Consider the following 24821-nt stretch of genomic DNA (forward strand, 5'->3'; position numbering starts at 1 on the left):
CAGGCTAACCAAGCCCAATAGGACTCCTTCTTCAGCCTGGTGGCTCCCTTCACCTCTGGTCTCCACCATTTGGTTCGGGGATTACCACCACGGCAGGCACCAACCACCCTGCTGTAACAGCAGTCTGGCGAGGAAGGAGCGGCTAGCCGGTCCAGCGGGCATGTGGTGTGGAGGTTAGCCGGATAACACGGAACCAGTCGGTTAAATCCAATAACAGACCTTTATTCGCCGTCAGCAACATTACACTTTATAAGCCAGGTCTCCTCGGCTGTACTCGTCCGAACCTACATGCGCGGGGATTGGTACCACCAGCGCCAGCTTGTCACAACAGTAAGTAAGGTGCTTTCTTGGAGCATGGAACATGAGCAGCATGAAATGGCTGCCGCTAACAACTCACACACCCACTAGGAGACCCCCACAGCTACTACAATAGTTGGGCAACCCCCCCTAGTGGTGCTATAACCCAAAAGGTTTGTTACACTGCGGCCGCAGCTCAATGCAGCAGCTTCGGCAATGGAGACGCTGAACATGGTCCATTCGGACTCAATGTCCCCAGTCTCCCTCGGAATGCTGTTGAAGCTCTGCCGGAGGTGTGCGTTGAAGATCTCGCGGACTGGGGCCTCTGCTAGACGTTCCCAGCACACCCTCACTACGCGTTTAGGTGCACCAGGTCTGTCCAGCATCCTCCCCCGCCACCTGATCCAACTCACCACCAGGTGGTGATCAGTTGACAGCTCAGCCCCTCTCTTTACCCAAGTGTCCAGAACATATGGTCGCAGGTCTGATGATACGATTACAAAATCGATCATCGACCTACGGCCTAGAGCGTCCTGGTGCCACGTGCACTTATGGACACAGGGTGTTCGTTATGGCCAAACTGTGATTAGCACAGAAGTCCAATAACAAAACACCGCTCGGGTTCAGATCAGGGAGGCCGTTCCTCCCAATCACGCCCCTCCAGGTCTCGCTGTCGTTACCCACATGAGCATTGAAGTCTCCCAGCAGGACAACAGAGTCTCCAGGTGGAGCACCTTCCAGCACCCCCCCAGGGACTCTAAGAAGGCTGGGTACTCTGAACTTCCACTCAGCGAATAAGCGCAGATGACAGTCAGGACCCATTCTCCAACCCTAAGGCGCAGGGAACAAAACCTCTCGTCCACCGGGAAAAACCCCAACGTACCGGCAGCAAGCCGAGGGGATATTAGAATACCCACCCCAGCCCGTCGCCTCTCACCAGGGGCAACTCCAGACTGAGACAGAGTCCAGCCCCTCTCCAGGAGACTGGTTCCAGAGCCCAAGCCATGCGTAGAGGTGAGCCCGACTATATCTAGCCGGTACCTCTCAACCTCACGCACTAACTCAGGCTCCTTCCCCACCAGAGAGGTGACATTCCATGTCCCTATTGCCAGTCTTGGCAGCCGGTGGTCAGTCCACCAGGGCCTCCGCTCCTGGTCGCCACCCGGCACACAATGCGCCCGAACCCTATGGCGCCTCCTGCGGGTGGTGGGCCTGCGGGAGGATGGGCCCATGTCTCCTTTTCAGGCTGTGCCCGGCCGGGCCCCATGGACTAAGGCCTGGCCACCAGACGCTCGCCCTCGGGCACCCGTTATCGACTCTGCTTCTAGATTAATTAACCAGTGGTTAGAGCATGAGGGAGAAGCCTCTCTTTACACTGTGGAAGCCAACCTACAATACCTTATTTCGGGTTATCCCTGGCTATTGGACTCTCTGCATCCGCTCGTGCAGAATTTCGTTCTCCACGAGCTTCACCTACACCCCCCCGCCGCTACCGCTTGCCTGCTCGCTTCAACGGAGGACGTGCCGGCCGAATCGCCGGACGAGGGATTACCCGGCCTGTCGGAGCCATCTCCAAGAAAGAAGCGACGTTTGTGCCGTCGGCGTGGCACCCCACAGCCGGATGTCGGGACATGTAAGCAATCGGCTGTGGTGAGTGAAAGGAAAGCTTTTTCTGCTGCGTCAGACTCTGTGACTGTGTTTTCTGGAGCTAGTTTTTGTGTTTCTACTGAGGATAACAATGATTTCTCACCCATGGCCATAGCTTGTAAGACTGCCTGTTCTGAACCCTCGTTCCATGTTTATGACCGTGTCCGCTCCATTGTCTCATCCTCACTTCCATCCCAGTCAAATGCCACGCTGCCCTCAGTTCAGTCAGTTCAGTCAGCAGCCGTGATGCCCTCAGTTCAGTCAGCAGCCGCGCTGCCCTCAGTTCAGTCAGCAGCCGCGCTGCCCTCAATTTAGTCAGCAGCCGCGCTGCCCTCAGTTCAGTCAGCCACTCCACCACTTATTACAACTCCACTACAATCGTCTCCGCTACCTGTAGGTCAGTCTGTAGCCGCTTCGCTGCCTATTGCACTGTCCCCACCAGTTCAGCTGTCTGCCCGCTCATTTACTCAGCCACCATCCTCACTGTCTCATTCAAAGCAGGGAACACACTTCACCAGAATATCTGCTGGTTCTCTTAAGCTGGCCATGTCAGAGACAGTTGCTTCCTCTAGGGCCTCCCCAGAGGCTGGGTGTCAGTCACCAGCCAACTCTGGACCCCTAGAGGTCAAGACGCCAGCGCCAGCAGCCTCACCGGAGAACTCACCAGAACAGTGTCAGCTCTCAGCACCCCCTGAGAGCTCAAGTGAGTTCACCCGTCCGCCTCCGTCCTCTGCTGAGTGTATTGGGGAACACTTTCAGCCCTCTGAGGACTGCTTAGTCCCAGCCAGGGTCCACACTGGCAGAGGTCTCTGTACCTGCTGCTTCAGTGTCTGTTTCCACTGGAGGGCCAGAGGAGCCCGTCCAGTCTCAAGCCATGTTAGCTGGGGGTTCAGGTGAACCCAGCCAGCCTCAAGTGTCGTCTGCTGGAAGGCCCGAGTCACCCGTCCAGCCTCAAGTGTCGTCTGCTGGAGGGCCCGAGTCGCCCGTCCAGCCTCAAGTGTCGTCTGCTACACAGCAAATTCAAAAGTGTTAAATGTTTTGGTGTTAATAGTCTTCTTGCAAAAGTAGAGTTAATTTTACTCTAAGCAGAGTCACATTCTTTTAATGTAACTCTGAGGTGTAAAATGATAGTAGTTAAAATCGAGTGTTAAAAATGAGTGTTTCTCTGTCAACAACTCAGACAACATGGCGGCGCGTGCACACGCAGCGGCTTCTCTCTCTCCCGAACAAACTACTTTTTCGTGTTTTTCGTCCTGTAAGTTGCAGTGTTTTTGTAAGTCTTTGTCGCGTCTATCTGTGTGCAAGCGAGGATATGCCCGAACACTTCTTCTCGACATCGGCAGAAACAAACATTTTAAGTTAAACTCTGTGGACATCGAGAAGCTGAAAGATCTGGGTTTACTCCGAAGGCCTACTCAATCACCGACCCCCACTCCTGCACTTCGCCCACAATGGATGCGCCTCAAGCGGTGTGAGAGGAAGCAGAAGAGGGGTAAGCGCGGTGGCATCCGAGCTAGGCTAGCGGCTAGCCCACACAAACCCGCCATCCCCTCTATCGTTCTGGCCAACGTACGCTCGCTAGAAAATAAACTGGACGACATCCGACTGCTACGTTCATCTCAAAGGAATGTAAAGGACTGCTGTGCTTTTGTGTTCACGGAAACATGGCTTAGCGACAGTGTCCCGGACCGCGCCATTCAGCTCGACCAGCTAACATGCTACCGTGCTGACAGAGTCATCGTCGCGGGAGGTAAGACCTGCGGGGGAGGACTTTGTGTTTACATCAATGACGCCTGGTGTCGCGATGCTGTTGCGGTCTGCAAACACTGCTCACCAGTGCTGGAGTTTATGGTTATTAAGTGCCGGCCTTTCTATCTACCGAGGGAATATACAGCCATACTACTGTGCGCTGTGTACATCCCTCCCTCCTCCAATGTCAACAACAGGAGCGAGGCACTGAATGAACTGTACCAGCACATCAGCGAGCAGCAGACAGCCCATCCTGATGCTTTTCTCATCCTGGCTGGGGATTTCAATCATGCAGACTTAAAGTGCGTGTTTCCAAAAATACAACAACACATAGACTTTCCAACAAGGGGAAATAACACACTGGACTTTGTTTACACCACCCAGAGAGGAGCTTACAAAGCTTTTCCCCTCCCCCACCTCGGCGCCTCAGACCACATCACTGTCATGCTAATGCCTGCTTACAGACCGCTCGTTAAAGCCACCAAACCGGTTCGTAAGTAGATACAAGAGAGAGTGATATTATACCCCTTATGTCAAACTGAGTGATTTATGACCCCCTTAATTGATTTATGACCCCTAATTAAATTATCCCCTAATTAAATTAGCTCCGGAAGTCCGGAAGTAGGAAGTAATTAAATTATCCCCTAATTAAATTAGCCCCTAATTAAATTAGCTCCGGAAGTCCGGAAGTAGGAAGTAATTAAATAATAAAAATATGATATTCATAAAAATATGATATTCATAAAAATATGATATTCATAAAAATATAATTGATTATTTAGAAAGTTTCTTATATATCAAATTAGCATTCTTTTATTTCTTTAAGCAATTAAAAAATTTATTTATTTTTTTATGCTCAAAAAACGCCATCTGGTGGCGGGTCAGTGTGTGTGCGCGCGCCCGCGCGCGCCCGAGGCTGTGTGTCTGGGCGCGCGGGGGCGCGCCCGTGTCTCCGGACCGTGCTCTCTCGGGCTCCGTGCTCATGTGTTTAAAAATGTATTAAACCATATTAAAATTGTTTAGTTAAACTTGTGCTTTTGTAACGTTCAGTATGGCCACAAACACATGCTGCATGCCTTGGGGGAAAACTTTATTTAGATTTATATGCATTTGTAGATTTAGAATAAAACTCATACTCAGAAAAAACTCGCGATCCCCTAACCCTCCTTAGATACATAAGCAGGGAAAACTCCTTAAAAAACCCTCCGCTATTTCTCCAAAACCCTACAATAACTTGTTAGGGTACCCCCTCTATTCCCAAAACCTTATATTCCATAACAGGGAAAATCCTGAAAAAATCCTTAGTCTTTTTTCTCAAATTCAGCGCCCCGCGGCTCCCTTCATGCTCAGCCAAACAAAGCCAAAACTCCTTTTAAAAATTTCTCCGCGATTTCTCCAAAACCCCTAGAATAACTTGTTAGCTACCCCTCTATTCCCAAAAACCTTATATTCGATAACAGGGAAAATCCTTATTCTTTTTTCCTTCAAAAACTTCCCTCTTACTAGCAAGCTCTAAAATTCAACCCACACTCTAAGTTCTACCTCGCTCTTAATCTCCGATCCACAACTTCTTGCAGAGCACAATTTTTTCCTGCTTGTTCGCTCCCCGCTCTGCTCCCGAATGCGCTGCTTACCTCGTTTGAAAATTCCCCCCTTAGACCAACTCCGCCTCACTGCGCCCCGCTGCCAATCACATAACCCTTGCACCGCTCCCTTCGCACCCCGGTTAGCCAATCCGCTCCAGGTCTGATTTTACGATCTCCCGCTGATGTTAAGACTATCTTCGAACCCCCAGAAGACATCTGACTTCAGACGTATCAACAACTGGCGCCGCTCAGACTGCTTGCGAGTTCGCATAGGGAGCGGCCGATTTCAACAGCAACTACCTTCGCGTGCCCTATGTGCATATCACTCGGTAAGTGTTAATCTTCCTCTCTAACTACATTTTTGCATTTTCCTTTTTACCATTCTGTCAATCCTTTCATTTAAAAAATAAATAAATATCACAATGGTTTGTAACAGGTACAATACACCATCCATCCATCCATTCGCCTCCACTTATCCTTTTCTCAGGCTCGCGCGGTGCGCTGGAGCCTATCCCACGTACAATACACTTTAAAATATATATAAGCTCCACTTTTAACTCCCGTAAAAGTTTATACATTACATGTCTACATCACCTATCATGGCCTCATCGGGTATCTCATATCATCTTGTTATTGTTATTGGTCTTGACCCAGATGTGTTAACCTGATCCCTGCGAAACACCAGCTCTGCGTGGATTTTGACCGCGAGTGACCGGATGTTGTTTCCGGCCTGAGGTTGCCTGAAATGCCGTGAGGCTCGTTTGAAAGATTGCGCCCGAGACCAACTCCGCCTCCAAGGCATGCCTACCTTTAGCTGCCACCAGTGAGATATCAGAGCCGGGCTCCACATATCCAATCAGGAGCACGAGCAAGACAGCTTTTGCAGACTCTCCAGAAATATACAAGTCCTTACCAACTGCTCTGCAACCCAGTGTTTCTGGTCCCCTCACTAACATCGCTTTTTGAGATATTTTTTATGAACCACCAAAAAAGCAATTTTACCCCACAGACTGGGTCTGAGGGCAGCAGCGGGGACAAATGATTGTAATGAAGCGACGGACATTTCATGGCTGGTCTTGCATAATCGTGAGTTATTATGTCATATGGTGATAAGTACATAGTTTTGCAAGAGGCATACAAGCACTGTGGAAAAAGTAATCATAAAACTGTTTTTGTGAACACCCTACGTTATGCTTTAAAAAATGTGATACATGTAATGTGATCATCAAAGAACATGTTTTTTTTTTTTTAACTTTTATTCTTATGCTTTTAAAGTATGTCAGATTATCTTAAAACACTTATTTGTATGTTATAATGTTTTTCTTACACCATTTTTATAGACACCTTATTCATTGTATCAATGTGTAATTATGTATCTTTGATAAATAAATAAAATATTTAATCTTGTATTTGTGTACTTTCTGGTGATTCAATAAAAAATTAGTCACATATCGCTCTGATAAACACAGATGGCTGAAAGAAATGTTTGATGGAACAAAGGAAACAAGTGTCTTGCTGCTAAACTTTTAAGTCACCATGGTTTAAATGAGAAAGTCTGTATGTAAAACATGAAAAACTCCATATCAGTGATATCTACAAAGGTGTACTCATTTCTTTGTAATGGTACTTTACTGTTCCAATGAAACAAAAAGAAAATCTCATTTTTAAAGTACATTTTTCGGCCACCCTGACCTATTTTCAGGGGCAAGAATGTTGATGTTAGACTGTGTTTTAAATCAGGTTGTGATCTTAAACTAACTATCACAGCACTGATTTCAGTTGTAATGTCAATTAGAATCCCAATTTGGCTTTTCTCCAGTCAGTGTTATGGTGAAATTTAACTTGTTCTTTTGTGTAATTGCTCATGGCCCAGCAAAGGACCCCTTAGTAAACTGTACAGCATAAGTTTTCAATTCACTTTTGTCAGAAAACTTCACAGTATGAGAAGTTACAGCACAGTTTCTCCAAACGTGTGGTTCTTTTTCAGCCAGCGTGCTTTTAGAGCATCTACATTAGCTCATGTAGTAAAAGTACAATCAGTAAGTGTACTTTAACATTTGAGATTCCGAGTCACTCTTGCTTAGATCATGTGAACTATATCATGAACCTTTTTTTGTATAATGCATCAAACGTGTTCAAATCAGTTTATTTTCAATTTATTTTAACTAATCTAGAGACAAGCAACTCCTTTTTAGCTTCTGTTATGTATTTACCTCTCACACCTTAATCTAGATGTTAGTGTTCTCAGAGTTAACATGTCTCATGTTGCCATGTTGTATTTCTAATACCCAGCCTCAGTGTTCGCCCTGTTGACCCTCAAATCCAAACACCAATGATCTAGATATTCACAAAATTCATAAGGAGATTCTTAAGGTCTTAAGTTTTGTTGTTTTTATGTTTTACAAAAAAAAACTTCACATTTTTTATATTTTTAAACGAAAGTGACATGCAAGGATATTTTTCTTTAGTGATGTTGCTTCAGCAATCTCAAATACTAATTATTCTGGGAATTTTTATGGTCAAACTATGTGATTTTCCAAATGTGTGTGTGTGGAGTAAAATGACCTTGTTCTTATGATGTTGTCACCGTGAATCATTTAGGATTAACAACACAAATTGTATCGATAGCAGAAACAGTCTTATAACTTAGAATTCTCACACGTTACCGCTAGTTTTACAAACGCAGTCTTCTTCAGCTCTGTTTATGTAGCTTTTATGAAACTGATTTTCCATAGTACAAGTAGAATTTAATTTTTCTTTGCTCTCCAGTATAAATGCAATAATTTGCAGGCTTTTTACTGAAACTCTCACAATGCAACACTCAATGCTCAGAGCTTCATATATCAACAGCTCTGAAAATATCTTCTTTTTAAAAGTAATGTAGGACAGGATCTCTCACTCTCTGTGTCTCAAAAAAACCCAACTAAACTGGCAATCACCACTAAACAAATGAAAGTAGTTTATGGCTTTTTTATCAGCTGCATTTCTTTCATTTATGTATTGATCCCATTGTTTATTGGTAATGCTTTTAGGTCACTGTTTTAGCATGTCTGCCTCACACTCCATTTAAACAGTTTAACAGATAGTGGGGTCTGGTAAGGAAGTTGGGGGGAAGCAGACAACTCCACAGGAAGAGTCTTTTTGTCTTTTCTCCACTGTAAAAGATAGCAAGGCAGTGTGAAACTTTCTTTGCGGGAAAGACAAAACTGAGAGCCATGCTAGGCTCAGTGAGAGACTCTGCTCACCCTCTGCCCCAGCGATGGCAGTCCCTCACCAAGCTTGATTTCTGTTCTTTGTCTTGATTAAAGAATGTTAGCTACCGCTCATCGCTTGTCTGCAGGCTTTATTAAACGGAAAACTTCCACAACAACCTCTAAACAGTGGTTTATGGCTTTTTGTCACCTGCAACACCATGTAACACTTGGATGTTAGATTCTTTTACCAGTCAGTGTTGTTAGCCCCAACCCCCAGGCTCCAGGTGTCTGAGCTCTAACCCTGGCTGCCAAATGTCCCCCTGAGGCCTTTGTGCCTTTTACCACCAGACTAAGTTTGTAGTCCTATCTACTAATATTATTTTATTTTTTTATTATAGCACAAGGTTCAGTTAGGTTACTACTTTGACTTCCTCAATTTGAGCACATTTCTGACCCGATACTTTATCAAGCTTTTACTCGAGTGTTTTTGACACTAGCAGCTGTACTTCTACTTAAGTGAAAATTGCCTGCAATTTTGCCACCTCAGTTGCCACTTTTCTGGAGTTTGTACACTTTTTATATTGAAACATTCAACGTTTTACGGGTTATCCTTGATCACAGTTCTAAACAAGTTAACTTTCTTCACTTCAAAGTAACCCAAAAAAGAAACTATATGTCCAGTTCTCTTTACTCCAAACCTGGTTTAAGGCTATGCTGTTGTTGTGATATGGCCATACAAATAATATTAAGTTTAATTAATCTTTTAAAAAAATGGCTGCTTCATGGCTACCTGTTCAGAGAATTTGCAGACTTTTATGGAAACTGTCACAATGTAACACTCTCACTGTCAAAACAGGGTTGATCAATGTTTTTATGAACACTGATTAATATATCAACAGCTCTGAAAATCCTTTTTTTTTTAAAGTAAAGCAGAACAGGATCTCTGTATCTCTAAAAATCCCAACAAAACTGGCAATCACCTCTAAACAAATGGAAGTAGTTTATGGATCTTTATCACCTGCAACACCATGTAACACCTAGATGTTAGACTCTTTTACCATCACATTTGCAAGGGTTTATGTGTTATCCTTGATCACAGTTCTAAATAAGTTAACTTTCTTGACATAAAAGTAGCCCAAAGAAGACAAATATATGTCCAGTTCTTTTTTACTCCAAACCTACTGATCGGAAAACATTATGTGATGCTGGAAGTTTTCATCCTATCCATCTGCAAAACAAGTTTACCTGTAAGCCAACACATTAGACGTAAGCAAATTTGTGAAATTCCTGAACAATGTGCTTTGTGGAGTAGCAGTAGTACTAGAACTAGTACTAGTAGTCCTAGTATTCTGCAGCAACCAGGCTTCAAGAGTGATCACTCTTCTGGCTTTCAAATGGTGAAAACATGTCACAGTCTTAACCGCAAATCAGAAATGTTGGTAAATTTAAAAAGGAATTTAAACGTCAGCTTTGACATAGACACAGACTTTATTAATGCCACACTCAGGAAATTCACATGTTACACATGATTTAGCTCACCTGCTAAATCCCCAGAGCAATAACCCCATCAGCATCATTAGCCTGAGTGTGGCATTAATAAAGTCTGTGTCTATGTCAAAGCTGACGTTTAAATTCCTTTTTAAATTTACCAACATTTCTGATTTGCGGTTAAGACTGTGACATGTTTTCACCATTTGAAAGCCAGAAGAGTGATCACTCTTGAAGCCTGGTTGCTGCAGAATACTAGGACTACTAGTACTAGTTCTAGTACTACTGCTACTCCACAAAGCACATTGTTCAGGAATTTCACAAATTTGCTTACGTCTAATGTGTTGGCTTACAGGTAAACTTGTTTTGCAGATGGATAGGATGAAAACTTCCAGCATCACATAATGTTTTCCGATCAGTAGGTTTGGAGTAAAAAAGAACTGGACATATATTTGTCTTCTTTGGGCTACTTTTATGTCAAGAAAGTTAACTTATTTAGAACTGTGATCAAGGATAACACATAAACCCTTGCAAATGTGATGGTAAAAGAGTCTAACATCTAGGTGTTACATGGTGTTGCAGGTGATAAAGATCCATAAACTACTTCCATTTGTTTAGAGGTGATTGCCAGTTTTGTTGGGATTTTTAGAGATACAGAGATCCTGTTCTGCTTTACTTTAAAAAAAAAAGGATTTTCAGAGCTGTTGATATATTAATCAGTGTTCATAAAAACATTGATCAACCCTGTTTTGACAGTGAGAGTGTTACATTGTGACAGTTTCCATAAAAGTCTGCAAATTCTCTGAACAGGTAGCCATGAAGCAGCCATTTTTTTAAAAGATTAATTAAACTTAATATTATTTGTATGGCCATATCACAACAACAGCATAGCCTTAAACCAGGTTTGGAGTAAAGAGAACTGGACATATAGTTTCTTTTTTGGGTTACTTTGAAGTGAAGAAAGTTAACTTGTTTAGAACTGTGATCAAGGATAACCCGTAAAACGTTGAATGTTTCAATATAAAAAGTGTACAAACTCCAGAAAAGTGGCAACTGAGGTGGCAAAATTGCAGGCAATTTTCACTTAAGTAGAAGTACAGCTGCTAGTGTCAAAAACACTCGAGTAAAAGCTTGATAAAGTATCGGGTCAGAAATGTGCTCAAATTGAGGAAGTCAAAGTAGTAACCTAACTGAACCTTGTGCTATAATAAAAAAATAAAATAATATTAGTAGATAGGACTACAAACTTAGTCTGGTGGTAAAAGGCACAAAGGCCTCAGGGGGACATTTGGCAGCCAGGGTTAGAGCTCAGACACCTGGAGCCTGGGGGTTGGGGCTAACAACACTGACTGGTAAAAGAATCTAACATCCAAGTGTTACATGGTGTTGCAGGTGACAAAAAGCCATAAACCACTGTTTAGAGGTTGTTGTGGAAGTTTTCCGTTTAATAAAGCCTGCAGACAAGCGATGAGCGGTAGCTAACATTCTTTAATCAAGACAAAGAACAGAAATCAAGCTTGGTGAGGGACTGCCATCGCTGGGGCAGAGGGTGAGCAGAGTCTCTCACTGAGCCTAGCATGGCTCTCAGTTTTGTCTTTCCCGCAAAGAAAGTTTCACACTGCCTTGCTATCTTTTACAGTGGAGAAAAGACAAAAAGACTCTTCCTGTGGAGTTGTCTGCTTCCCCCCAACTTCCTTACCAGACCCCACTATCTGTTAAACTGTTTAAATGGAGTGTGAGGCAGACATGCTAAAACAGTGACCTAAAAGCATTACCAATAAACAATGGGATCAATACATAAATGAAAGAAATGCAGCTGATAAAAAAGCCATAAACTACTTTCATTTGTTTAGTGGTGATTGCCAGTTTAGTTGGGTTTTTTTGAGACACAGAGAGTGAGAGATCCTGTCCTACATTACTTTTAAAAAGAAGATATTTTCAGAGCTGTTGATATATGAAGCTCTGAGCATTGAGTGTTGCATTGTGAGAGTTTCAGTAAAAAGCCTGCAAATTATTGCATTTATACTGGAGAGCAAAGAAAAATTAAATTCTACTTGTACTATGGAAAATCAGTTTCATAAAAGCTACATAAACAGAGCTGAAGAAGACTGCGTTTGTAAAACTAGCGGTAACGTGTGAGAATTCTAAGTTATAAGACTGTTTCTGCTATCGATACAATTTGTGTTGTTAATCCTAAATGATTCACGGTGACAACATCATAAGAACAAGGTCATTTTACTCCACACACACACATTTGGAAAATCACATAGTTTGACCATAAAAATTCCCAGAATAATTAGTATTTGAGATTGCTGAAGCAACATCACTAAAGAAAAATATCCTTGCATGTCACTTTCGTTTAAAAATATAAAAAATGTGAAGTTTTTTTTTGTAAAACATAAAAACAACAAAACTTAAGACCTTAAGAATCTCCTTATGAATTTTGTGAATATCTAGATCATTGGTGTTTGGATTTGAGGGTCAACAGGGCGAACACTGAGGCTGGGTATTAGAAATACAACATGGCAACATGAGACATGTTAACTCTGAGAACACTAACATCTAGATTAAGGTGTGAGAGGTAAATACATAACAGAAGCTAAAAAGGAGTTGCTTGTCTCTAGATTAGTTAAAATAAATTGAAAATAAACTGATTTGAACACGTTTGATGCATTATACAAAAAAAGGTTCATGATATAGTTCACATGATCTAAGCAAGAGTGACTCGGAATCTCAAATGTTAAAGTACACTTACTGATTGTACTTTTACTACATGAGCTAATGTAGATGCTCTAAAAGCACGCTGGCTGAAAAAGAACCACACGTTTGGAGAAACTGTGCTGTAACTTCTCATACTGTGAAGTTTTCTGACAAAAGTGAATTGAAAACTTATGCTGTACAGTTTACTAAGGGGTCCTTTGCTGGGCCATGAGCAATTACACAAAAGAACAAGTTAAATTTCACCATAACACTGACTGGAGAAAAGCCAAATTGGGATTCTAATTGACATTACAACTGAAATCAGTGCTGTGATAGTTAGTTTAAGATCACAACCTGATTTAAAACACAGTCTAACATCAACATTCTTGCCCCTGAAAATAGGTCAGGGTGGCCGAAAAATGTACTTTAAAAATGAGATTTTCTTTTTGTTTCATTGGAACAGTAAAGTACCATTACAAAGAAATGAGTACACCTTTGTAGATATCACTGATATGGAGTTTTTCATGTTTTACATACAGACTTTCTCATTTAAACCATGGTGACTTAAAAGTTTAGCAGCAAGACACTTGTTTCCTTTGTTCCATCAAACATTTCTTTCAGCCATCTGTGTTTATCAGAGCGATATGTGACTAATTTTTTATTGAATCACCAGAAAGTACACAAATACAAGATTAAATATTTTATTTATTTATCAAAGATACATAATTACACATTGATACAATGAATAAGGTGTCTATAAAAATGGTGTAAGAAAAACATTATAACATACAAATAAGTGTTTTAAGATAATCTGACATACTTTAAAAGCATAAGAATAAAAGTTAAAAAAAAAAAAACATGTTCTTTGATGATCACATTACATGTATCACATTTTTTAAAGCATAACGTAGGGTGTTCACAAAAACAGTTTTATGATTACTTTTTCCACAGTGCTTGTATGCCTCTTGCAAAACTATGTACTTATCACCATATGACATAATAACTCACGATTATGCAAGACCAGCCATGAAATGTCCGTCGCTTCATTACAATCATTTGTCCCCGCTGCTGCCCTCAGACCCAGTCTGTGGGGTAAAATTGCTTTTTTGGTGGTTCATAAAAAATATCTCAAAAAGCGATGTTAGTGAGGGGACCAGAAACACTGGGTTGCAGAGCAGTTGGTAAGGACTTGTATATTTCTGGAGAGTCTGCAAAAGCTGTCTTGCTCGTGCTCCTGATTGGATATGTGGAGCCCGGCTCTGATATCTCACTGGTGGCAGCTAAAGGTAGGCATGCCTTGGAGGCGGAGTTGGTCTCGGGCGCAATCTTTCAAACGAGCCTCACGGCATTTCAGGCAACCTCAGGCCGGAAACAACATCCGGTCACTCGCGGTCAAAATCCACGCAGAGCTGGTGTTTCGCAGGGATCAGGTTAACACATCTGGGTCAAGACCAATAACAATAACAAGATGATATGAGATACCCGATGAGGCCATGATAGGTGATGTAGACATGTAATGTATAAACTTTTACCGGAGTTAAAAGTCGAGCTTATATATATTTTAAAGTGTATTGTACGTGGGATAGGCTCCAGCGCACCGCGCGAGCCTGAGAAAAGGATAAGTGGAGGCGAATGGATGGATGGATGGTGTATTGTACCTGTTACAAACCATTGTGATATTTATTTATTTTTTTAAATGAAAGGATTGACAGAATGGTAAAAAGGAAAATGCAAAAATGTAGTTAGAGAGGAAGATTAACACTTACCGAGTGATATGCACATAGGGCACGCGAAGGTAGTTGCTGTTGAAATCGGCCGCTCCCTATGCGAACTCGCAAGCAGTCTGAGCGGCGCCAGTTGTTGATACGTCTGAAGTCAGATGTCTTCTGGGGGTTCGAAGATAGTCTTAACCTCAGCGGGAGATCGTAAAATCAGACCTGGAGCGGATTGGCTAACCGGGGTGCGAAGGGAGCGGTGCAAGGGTTATGTGATTGGCAGCGGGGCGCAGTGAGGCGGAGTTGGTCTAAGGGGGGAATTTTCAAACGAGGTAAGCAGCGCATTCGGGAGCAGAGCGGGGAGCGAACAAGCAGGAAAAAATTGTGCTCTGCAAGAAGTTGTGGATCGGAGATTAAGAGCGAGGTAGAACTTAGAGTGTGGGTTGAATTTTAGAGCTTGCTAGTAAGAGGGAAGTTTTTGAAGGAAAAAAGAATAAGGATTTTCCCTGTTATCGAATATAAGGTTTTTGGGAATAGAGGGGTAGCTAACAAGTTATTCTAGGGGTTTTGGAGAAATCGCGGAGAAATTTTTAAAAGGAGTTTTGGCTTTGTTTGGCTGAGCATGAAGGGAGCCGCGGGGCGCTGAATTTGAGAAAAAAGACTAAGGATTTTTTCAGGATTTTCCCTGTTATGGAATATAAGGTTTTGGGAATAGAGGGGGTACCCTAACAAGTTATTGTAGGGTTTTGGAGAAATAGCGGAGGGTTTTTTAAGGAGTTTTCCCTGCTTATGTATCTAAGGAGGGTTAGGGGATCGCGAGTTTTTTCTGAGTATGAGTTTTATTCTAAATCTACAAATGCATATAAATCTAAATAAAGTTTTCCCCCAAGGCATGCAGCATGTGTTTGTGGCCATACTGAACGTTACAAAAGCACAAGTTTAACTAAACAATTTTAATATGGTTTAATACATTTTTAAACACATGAGCACGGAGCCCGAGAGAGCACGGTCCGGAGACACGGGCGCGCCCCCGCGCGCCCAGACACACAGCCTCGGGCGCGCGCGGGCGCGCGCACACACACTGACCCGCCACCAGATGGCGTTTTTTGAGCATAAAAAAATAAATAAATTTTTTAATTGCTTAAAGAAATAAAAGAATGCTAATTTGATATATAAGAAACTTTCTAAATAATCAATTATATTTTTATGAATATCATATTTTTATGAATATCATATTTTTATGAATATCATATTTTTATTATTTAATTACTTCCTACTTCCGGACTTCCGGAGCTAATTTAATTAGGGGCTAATTTAATTAGGGGATAATTTAATTACTTCCTACTTCCGGACTTCCGGAGCTAATTTAATTAGGGGATAATTTAATTAGGGGTCATAAATCAATTAAGGGGGTCATAAATCACTCAGTTTGACATAAGGGGTATAATATCACTCTCTTACAAGTGTGGCCAGAAGGGTCTTCAGAGGCTTTACAGGACTGCTTTAACACCACAGACTGGAACATGTTTAAGCAGGCTGCCACCTACAACAACACCACTGACCTCCAGGAGTACGCAGACTGTTACAGCCTACATCAACAAGTGCATTGAGGATGTAACAGTCACGAAAACCATAACTGTCCGGGCCAATCAAAAACCATGGATGACAGGAGAGGTCTACAGGCTGCTGAAAGCTCGGAATGTTGCCTTCAGAGATGGAGACGAGGCAAGCCTGAGGACAGCTAGGGCCAACCTTTCCCGTGGCATCAGAGAGGCTAAGAGACAGTACTCCAGGAAAATATCCCATCACTTCAAAGACAGCAGAGACTCACGGAGCCTGTGGCGGGGCATTCAGACCATCACAGATTACAAGCCCCCACCACAGACTTGTGACAGTACTATCCCCCTGCTGAACGAGCTGAACACTTTCTTTGCTCGCTTTGAAGTCCAAAACAGCACCACTGCACAGAAGACCCCACCTCCTCCTGGTGACCAGGTGATGACTCTGTCCCCGGACAGCGTGAGGAGATCCCTCAGCAGGATCAATGCACGTAAAGCTCCGGGTCCTGACAACATTCCTGGTCGTGCACTGAGAGACTGTGCAGTGGAACTCACTGATGTCTTCACAGACATCTTCAACATATCACTCATCCAGGCTGTCGTCCCCACATGTTTTAAAGCCACCACAATCATTCCGGTCCCAAAAAAGTCATCTCCCTCCTGCTTTAATGACTACCGTCCTGTTGCACTTACTCCCATCCTGATGAAGTGCTTCGAACGACTAGTCATGCAGCACATCAAGACTGTCCTGCCCCCCTCCCTGGACCCCTTCCAGTTTGCGTATCGGCCCAATCGCTCAACCGATGATGCCATCTCCACTGCACTCCACTCAGCACTCACACACCTGGACAAAAAAGATTCATATGTTCGAATGCTGTTCATAGACTTCAGTTCAGCATTCAACACTATAATCCCCCAACAGCTCATTCAAAAACTGGTCCAGCTGGGGCTCAACACCTCACTGTGCAACTGGCTGTTGGATTTCCTCACCGGAAGACCTCAAGCAGTACGGGTCGGCAGTAATACATCCAGCACCATCATTTTAAACACGGGGGCCCCACAGGGATGTGTGCTGAGCCCCCTCCTCTTCACTCTGCTGACCCATGACTGCACTCCATCACACAGCTCCAACCTCTTCATCAAGTTTGCGGACGACACAACGGTGGTGGGTCTCATTAGCAACAGGGATGAGACCAACTACAGAAATGAGGTGACGCGCCTGGCCACATGGTGTGCTGACAACAATCTCTGAATGTGGAGAAGACGAAGGAGATTGTTGTGGACTTCAGGAGAATGCACACCCAACATGCTCCTCTGACCATTGACGGAGCGTCTGTGGAGAGAGTGAGCAGCACCAAGTTCTTGGGTGTGCACATCACAGAGGATCTCTCCTGGACGTACAACACCACAGCACTGGCCAAGAAATCACAGCAGCGTCTCTTCTTTCTCCGCAAACTAAGAAGAGCAGGAGCTCCAGCCCCATCATGTACACTTTCTACAGAGGCACCATCGAGAGCATCCTGTCGAGCTGCATCACTGTGTGGTTTGGAGCCTGCAATGCGTCCTGCCATAGAACCCTCCAACGCATAGTGAGAGCTGCAGAGAGGATCATTGGTGTCTCTCTCCCCTCCCTCCAGGACATTTACAGCACCCGTCTCACTAAAAAAGCCCTTTGCATAGCGGCTGATCCCACGCACCCAATGCAAAGCTTCTTCAAGCTGCTGCCGTCAGGGAGGAGACTGCGGAGTCTCCAGGCCAGGACCAGCAGACTGAAGGACAGCTTCATCCATCAGGCTGTCAGGAAGCTAAACTCCCTCCCGATTCTGCCCCCCTCTCCCCTCTTCTCCACCACGGTCTCACTGAACTCTGTCACACACACACACACACTCACTCTCTGACGCACTCACTGGCCTGCTCCAGTCACTTTGTGGAGCATTGGACTGCCATTACCTCATAAGACTTTGTTGTTACACTATCTCTTACCGTACACTACTAAATCTCCATTTGCACTATTTGCCTATTTTGCACCACTATGCCTTCTTACTTGAATATTGTATATTGTATATTGCATAGCTTTTTTTTTGTTATACGTAAAATTGTATTGTATTTATTTAAATTTTTACTTTTTAATTATTTTATTTGCATTTTTCTAATCACTAGGGTTTGAGAGTAACGCAATTTCTATTCTGTGTATGTCCTGTACATGTGGCAGAATTGACAAATAAAGTTGACTTGACTTGACTTGACTCAAATCTGGGGGTGTTACAATGGAAACATTAACTCCTGACCTCTTAACTCTGAACTCCGACAGGGGCTATGACACCAACAGAGTAAATTCACAGACTCCGCCTCCAGCACGGCTCCAGTCGAAGCTGAAGTGAAGCTGTTTCAGAACATTTTGCTCTACATATTTGAGTTGTTTGCCATGCTTGGTAAGTCATTTTTTCAAAGATTGTTTCAATTATTATTATGAGCTTTTACTTCTGTGGCTCTTTGGAGTTGAGACAAAGCTGTGTGAAAGGCATTAGCCGTGTTGCTCGCCGATAGCATAATATTCTGTTTTAGCTAGCTGAAAGGTATTGTTTGCGGGAAAATACCACAGCCTTGAAAAAAGCTTGCATGTGAATTTTCCAATCCAATCCAATCCAATTTTATTTATAAAGCACTTTAAAATACCCAGCACAGGAACAAAGTGCTGTACAGAAAATAAGTTAAAACAATAGAATAACAAAAAACAGCAAATTAAATAAATAAAACACATAAGACATAAAATTAAAACAGCCCTATGTTAAAGCAAAAACAAGATAAAACAGCATCGAATCACCTAAAAACAACTAAAATAAAAATAAAAAACCAACATCTCACGTGGTGTCAAAGGCCAAGGTAAAGAGGTGGGTTTTCAAGAGTGACTTAAAAACAGATAAAGAAGTGGCCTGTCTAATCTCTAAAGGAAGCTCGTTCCACCGTTTTCAGTCAAACCTTTGGTCAAATACACCTAAAATAATGTCTAGAATGTGAAATGTTAGTATAATGGTGCTACTTGAAGTCTGACAACGATCGCCCATAAAAAAAAACGAGCAAACAGCAGTAGCAGACGTCCTGACTGGATTCTACGTTAGCATTTAGATCCCTCCAGAATTTTGTGCACACGGTTTAGGTAAAAATGAAAAAGGTTGAGGTTTTACATTTAGTTCAGTATTACCTGTTGCCTGTGTCCTTGTCCTTTGGGAAAATACTTTACACAAGTAATGGCTCAAAAAGGATTCCTTTTTTTTTTTTTTTTTTTAACTGTGCTGCAATTGTTTACTGGATTATTTGTGCCATTAATTAGTGTCAACTAATTTTTATTCAATCTCCGCACAGGATATGCTTGTGAAGATGGAATATGGGGGAGAGCAGAAGTGCGTTGAAGTTCCACAAAGGGATGAATGAAGGACATGCATATTGTATTGAAGAAATAAGTGATGAGAATGCTGTTATTTGCATTTACCAGCTCACCTATGTCAGACCTTTTGATAAACACAATTCTAATGAAAGTGAGAACATGTACACTGAACACAGTTCAGAATAAATGTTTTTCAAAAACCATTGCGTCTTTTTAGTAAATGTTTATTTCCAAAAGAAATTTCTAGAAGTTCAGAACAGTAAAATTCCCGCTTTTTAGAATGAATTAGAAGATAACTCTTACGTAGTTAAACTAAAATACTCTTGAGAGTTAATATATAAACTCTTAACACCAAGTGTTAAATTATCAACTCCAGACAGATTTGGTGTTTAACACTAAATCAGAGTTAACGTACCAACTCTCCAAAAAGAGTTAAATTACCACTCTCTGGTGTGGACTCATATAGACACTTTAATAATGTTGAAATCAAATCCGACAGTGTTAATTTGGACATGCTGGATTTGCTGTGTAGAGGGCCCGAGTCGCCCATCCAGCCTTAAGTGTCGTCTGCTAGAGGGCCCGAGTTGCCCGTCCAGCCTCATCCAAGTGAGATGAGAGAAATGTTTCATTCATCCAACTGACAAAACATTTCTCCCACTGAAAACGCAACGTCCAGATGAACAGAATCAACTTTTGGAGATTTACTTACCTGGACGATTGAGCATGCATGAAGACGATATTATATTATATTATATTATATTATATTATATTATATTATATTATATTAACTTGTGCCATCATCAATTTTATAACTTTTTTGCCCTTCAATCAACAGAGGTCAAATTCCCAGGTGTGTGTTTGTTGTTGAGCCAAAGGCAGCATTTAAGGGAAGGTGACGAGGGAGAACAGATACTGTTAGGGATCTAGATACAGCAGCTCTGTGCTCTGTACACTTACGTATTGTTACACAAAGAAGGTAGATGTGTTCTCTGATCATGGATAATGTGTCTATTGTAAGAATTTTTATTTTGTCAGGATTTAATGAGACAATGAATTACAGAGTACCACTCTTGTTAACCACCTTACTGTATTATTGTGTGATTTTATTTATCAATATTTCTCTTGTGCTGCTCATTGTCTTGGATGAAAGCCTCCATGAACCTATGTACATTTTACTGAGCAGCTTCTGCATAAATGCACTTTATGGGACCACAGGTTTCTACCCAAAATTCCTTTCAGATTTACTGTCGTCTTCTCACAGAATCTCCTATGAAGGGTGCCTTTTACAAGCTTTTATCATGTATTCATTTGCTTGCTGTGATTTGTCTATTTTAGCTGTCATGGCCTTTGACAGGTATCTGGCAATATGTCGACCTCTGCACTACCACTCTTTCATGACTAAGAGGAGGCTTTCACAGTTGGTGTGTTTCTCCTGGCTGACACCTTTCTGTGTTTTTGCCATCAATGTAGTGCTTACAGCAAGACTCAAGTTATGTGGTATAAAGATTCAGAGAGCCTTATGTCTAAACTGGTTAATTGTTCAACTTGCTTGTCCTGAAGCTGACACTTTTTCAAATAACATCAGTGCATATGTGATACTTGTCATTAATGTGTCTCATTGGCTTTTCATAATTTGGACTTACTTATATCTTATTAAAACATGTGTGAGGTCCAGAGAGGACAGAGTAAAGTTTATGCAGACCTGTGTGCCCCATCTGACTTCTGTGATCATAAATTTCACTGTAATGGTTTTTGATTCGATGTACTTGCGCTTTGGCTCCAGAGATTTACCCCAAAGCCTCCAAAACTTCATCACTCTTGAATTTCTCATCATCCCTCCAGTTATAAATCCTCTCATGTATGGATTTAAACTCACCAAAATACGACACAGAATCTTGAGTTTAATTTATTTGAAAGGGAAATGATTTCCATTAAGGTTAGATTTCCTTATTTAAAATAATTCAAAAATATTCAAAACTTGTCTAAGGCAAACATATATTTGGACTAGACTAATTTTACTAATATTCTTTGTTATATTTGTCATAATAGGACACATATTTGTCATATATGTCATATTTGCTCAATCCAGCACGAACGTTAAATGAAAACAACATTTTTTTCATGTTTTTGACTAAGAATTTCATTTTAAGTACTGTTGTAAAATTCATCTATATACCATTCAGAAATCATCACAAATTGACATTTCATCTCCTTGCCTTGCTGTGTCTTCATGTTCAAGGTATATTAGCTGATATATGTGCAAGTTGATTAAACAGGTTTATTTCAAAGTGTTTTAGGTTTAAAGTAAACAAAATATTGTATGAAATATTCTGTTGTAAAGGGCTGGTTAGTGCAGGCATCCCTGTGTGTTACATCTCAGTTCATCACAAAGGTCAGTTAACAATGCTTATTTTTTTTTTTTCCTATAAACACGTTACATGTATAAATATAAGGATCAGTGTTATTAGGCTGTATTTTTTCAGTAGTATTTATATATATAGTTTTTTTTTATTATTATTTTGGAAAAATAGTAATAGTAATTGAACTGTTACCTACTTTTATTTGGCTTTTTTTTTGTTTTTAAATTTATATGTAAATTTCTCTCTGTACATTAATTAATGACACCATAATTCTGTACTTTTTGAAATCTGATCATATATCCCCATTGCTTGACATACTTTAGTACTTACTACTTTAAAAATTAAAGTTTTGTTTAGCATATCAAGCATAAAATTGTGCTGTTGTTGTTTGAAGTTTTTCAATCCCATAGCATAAAATTAAAAAATAAAAAAAACAACAAAAAACAATGCAATAATAGTATTTTAACAGTAACTCCCTTCTCTTCTATTCCTTCCTCGCCTTAACTAGGAAGGAGGCTCTCTCAGCTGGTGTGTTTCTCCAGGCTAACACCTTTCTGCCTTTTCTCCATCAATGTCCTGCTAACATCAAGACTCAAGTTGTGTGATATAAACATTCTGTCACGGCTGCCGAGGCGAGCCATGTGGTATTGATGGGAGAAAGGACCCAAATCGCAGGCAGTAGATGATAATGCTGGTGATGTTATATTTACACAGTGGTGAGATGACAAAACGGGCAAGAGGGAAGACAAAACTAAAGACCTAAACTGGGAAAGCTAAATGACAAACCTGAGAGGGTACCAGAATGGGGTGAGAGGCAGAGAGACACGGACGAGGAACAGGACACCGTGGACCACAGAGTAACGCAGACTGACACGCCGTAACGCAGACTGACACGCCGTAACGCAGACTGACACGCCGTAACGCAGACGAACCGGCATCAGGCAGGAGAACACACAGGGCTTAAATACACACACCAGTAATCAGGGGATGAGAGACAGAAGGGCAACACAGCTGGGAGAAATCAGAGCTGACGGGACAGGGGAAACGTAAACTGAACACACTCACATCAGACAGAGACCTTCACAATAAGACAGGAAACTCAGACACAGAGAACCAAACACGACACAGAACTAAACAGACAGATTCGCAAACAGTGGGGGGGGGGGGCACCATAGACAGACAGAGACAGACCGAATATAACACATAGAACTCAAACAATAATAATCATCATCATAATAAACTAAAAGCGCTGGGTCACTGACCCAGGACCATGACAGTACCCCCCCCCCCCCCCCCCCCCCAAGGGCTGGCACCAGACAGCCCAACACAAGAAAATGAAAGAAAAACACAAAAACCGCCCAAAACAGAAAACAACCCAACCAGGGCGGGCAGCGGGGGTCCATGAAGGAGGGCTCAAAACAAAACACCGAAGCACAAGAAAGTCCCAAAACAAAACAGGAGTCCAAAAAAGAACAGTTCAGGGGGCCGGCCGTGCGGAAGGCAACGGCGGCGATGTGGAAACAGTTCAGGTGGCCGGCCGTGCGGACGGCAACGGTGGCGACGTGGAAACTGAAACCCAGCCTCAGGGGAGGCCCTGGCGTGCATCTCAGTCTCAGAACTGGCCAGCCTTTGAGGAATGCTGACATTATTAAATTTGTCTCTCTGCTTGGAATGGATGGGCGAAGAACAGTGTTTTTCAGGTTGAATTGACTTGTATTGTTGTACAGGTGGAGAAACTGACACAGGATGCAGGGCTGGTGGCTGCTGAAAAGGAGGCTGAACTGAGGGTGACTGACATAATGGTTGTGATGACAATGGTGGTGGAGTGGGAGACTGAACGGATGATAAGGCTGATGATTCTTCTGCCAACTGGGCTTCTGACTGGGCTAGGGATTGCAACATAGTTTGCAGTAAGTCTGGCTGTGACTGTAACTGAGCTACGGGTGGTGAGGCTGAATGTGGTGGAGGTGGCGATTGAGCTTCTGGCCGGGCGGCTAACCGAGCTTCTGGCCGGGCGGCTAACCGAGCTTCTGGCCGGGCGGCTAACCGAGCTTCTAGTAGATAGTCTTTTTTATTTTCAGATTCCGGATTAAAAGTCCTGGTTAGCATAACACAGGACTCGGAAGAGGCAGAATGAAAGCAGTCCTTTAAATCCTCAGCGCACGTGTTAACGGACCTTGGAGTATCTGACAAAGAATTAACAGTTTCTGAATTAATCTTTTCACATTTGAATAAACCTGAGTTGACTGGCATTGAATTACTAGACTCAGGATCAACTGACAGAGTGGTCATGAATGCAAGCTCAGATGGAACAGAAAAAACACTGTGTTCCTGACTCACAGAATCTGCCGGTAACTGACGGCCGCGTGGACGTCGCTTCCACCTGGGAGAAGGGGCTAGAGCGGCAGGGGAAGCGGGCGGTGATATGAGGCAGCTCTGAAGTGGCTGCTCCTGCTGTGGGGTGGATAGGCTGGGTGGAATGAGGATGATTCCCAGTGCTTTGTAAAAAGCCTGGGCTGGTGTGAGCTGGCCACTGGGGGGCTGCATGTACATGAAACAGTCACTCTAGCTGACCCCGAGGGCTTGCTTGGCGAGCGAAGGATGACGACGGCGTGACCGCCGTTTTGCCCAGAAGGAGGGAGAAGCCGAATGAACGGGCGGCATTTTGTCTGGCTGAGAGTCCTCTGGTGGACTGGGGAGAGGATCTTCCGGTAAGCCAGGCAGGTCAGCTGTCGCAGTTGGGGGGTGAAGATGAAGTGTGTTGAGGATGAAGTCCTGTACGAGTGGGTGAAGTGAATCCAGCAACCAGGAGTGATTGGAAACTAGCCGCTGTAGTCGGGCCTCCAGAGCATGACGAAGTTCCTCCCCCTCATGCTCTAGCCACAGATTAGTCCATCTTGAAACTGAATCGGTTAATTCCTCCCGAAGCTCCTTGGAAGGTGCGAATGCCGCTGGGTCCATGTTTGGCCGGTTCGTACTGTCACGGCCAGAGATGGGCAGTAACGCGTTACTTGTAACGCGTTACTGTAATCTGATTACTTTTTTCAAGTAACGAGTAAAGTAAGGGATTACTATTGCAAAATCGGTAATTAGATTACCGTTACTTTCCCGTAGGAACGCTGCGTTACTGCGTTACTAAAA

The 24821-nt window shown here is 42.7% G+C and overlaps 1 protein-coding gene across 1 annotated transcript; it reads left to right on the forward strand.

The window, feature by feature from the left end:
• Positions 1–20300: 20300 nt before the first annotated feature.
• LOC113008196 (olfactory receptor 6F1-like) lies at positions 20301–21245 on the forward strand. The gene has a single exon (XM_026145438.1). It carries the CDS (start codon positions 20301–20303, stop codon positions 21243–21245), a length of 945 nt encoding a protein of 314 aa, XP_026001223.1.
• Positions 21246–24821: the final 3576 nt, after the last annotated feature.

Source organism: Astatotilapia calliptera, chromosome 16, assembly GCF_900246225.1.
Source record: "Astatotilapia calliptera chromosome 16, fAstCal1.2, whole genome shotgun sequence".
NCBI lineage: Eukaryota > Metazoa > Chordata > Actinopteri > Cichliformes > Cichlidae > Astatotilapia > Astatotilapia calliptera.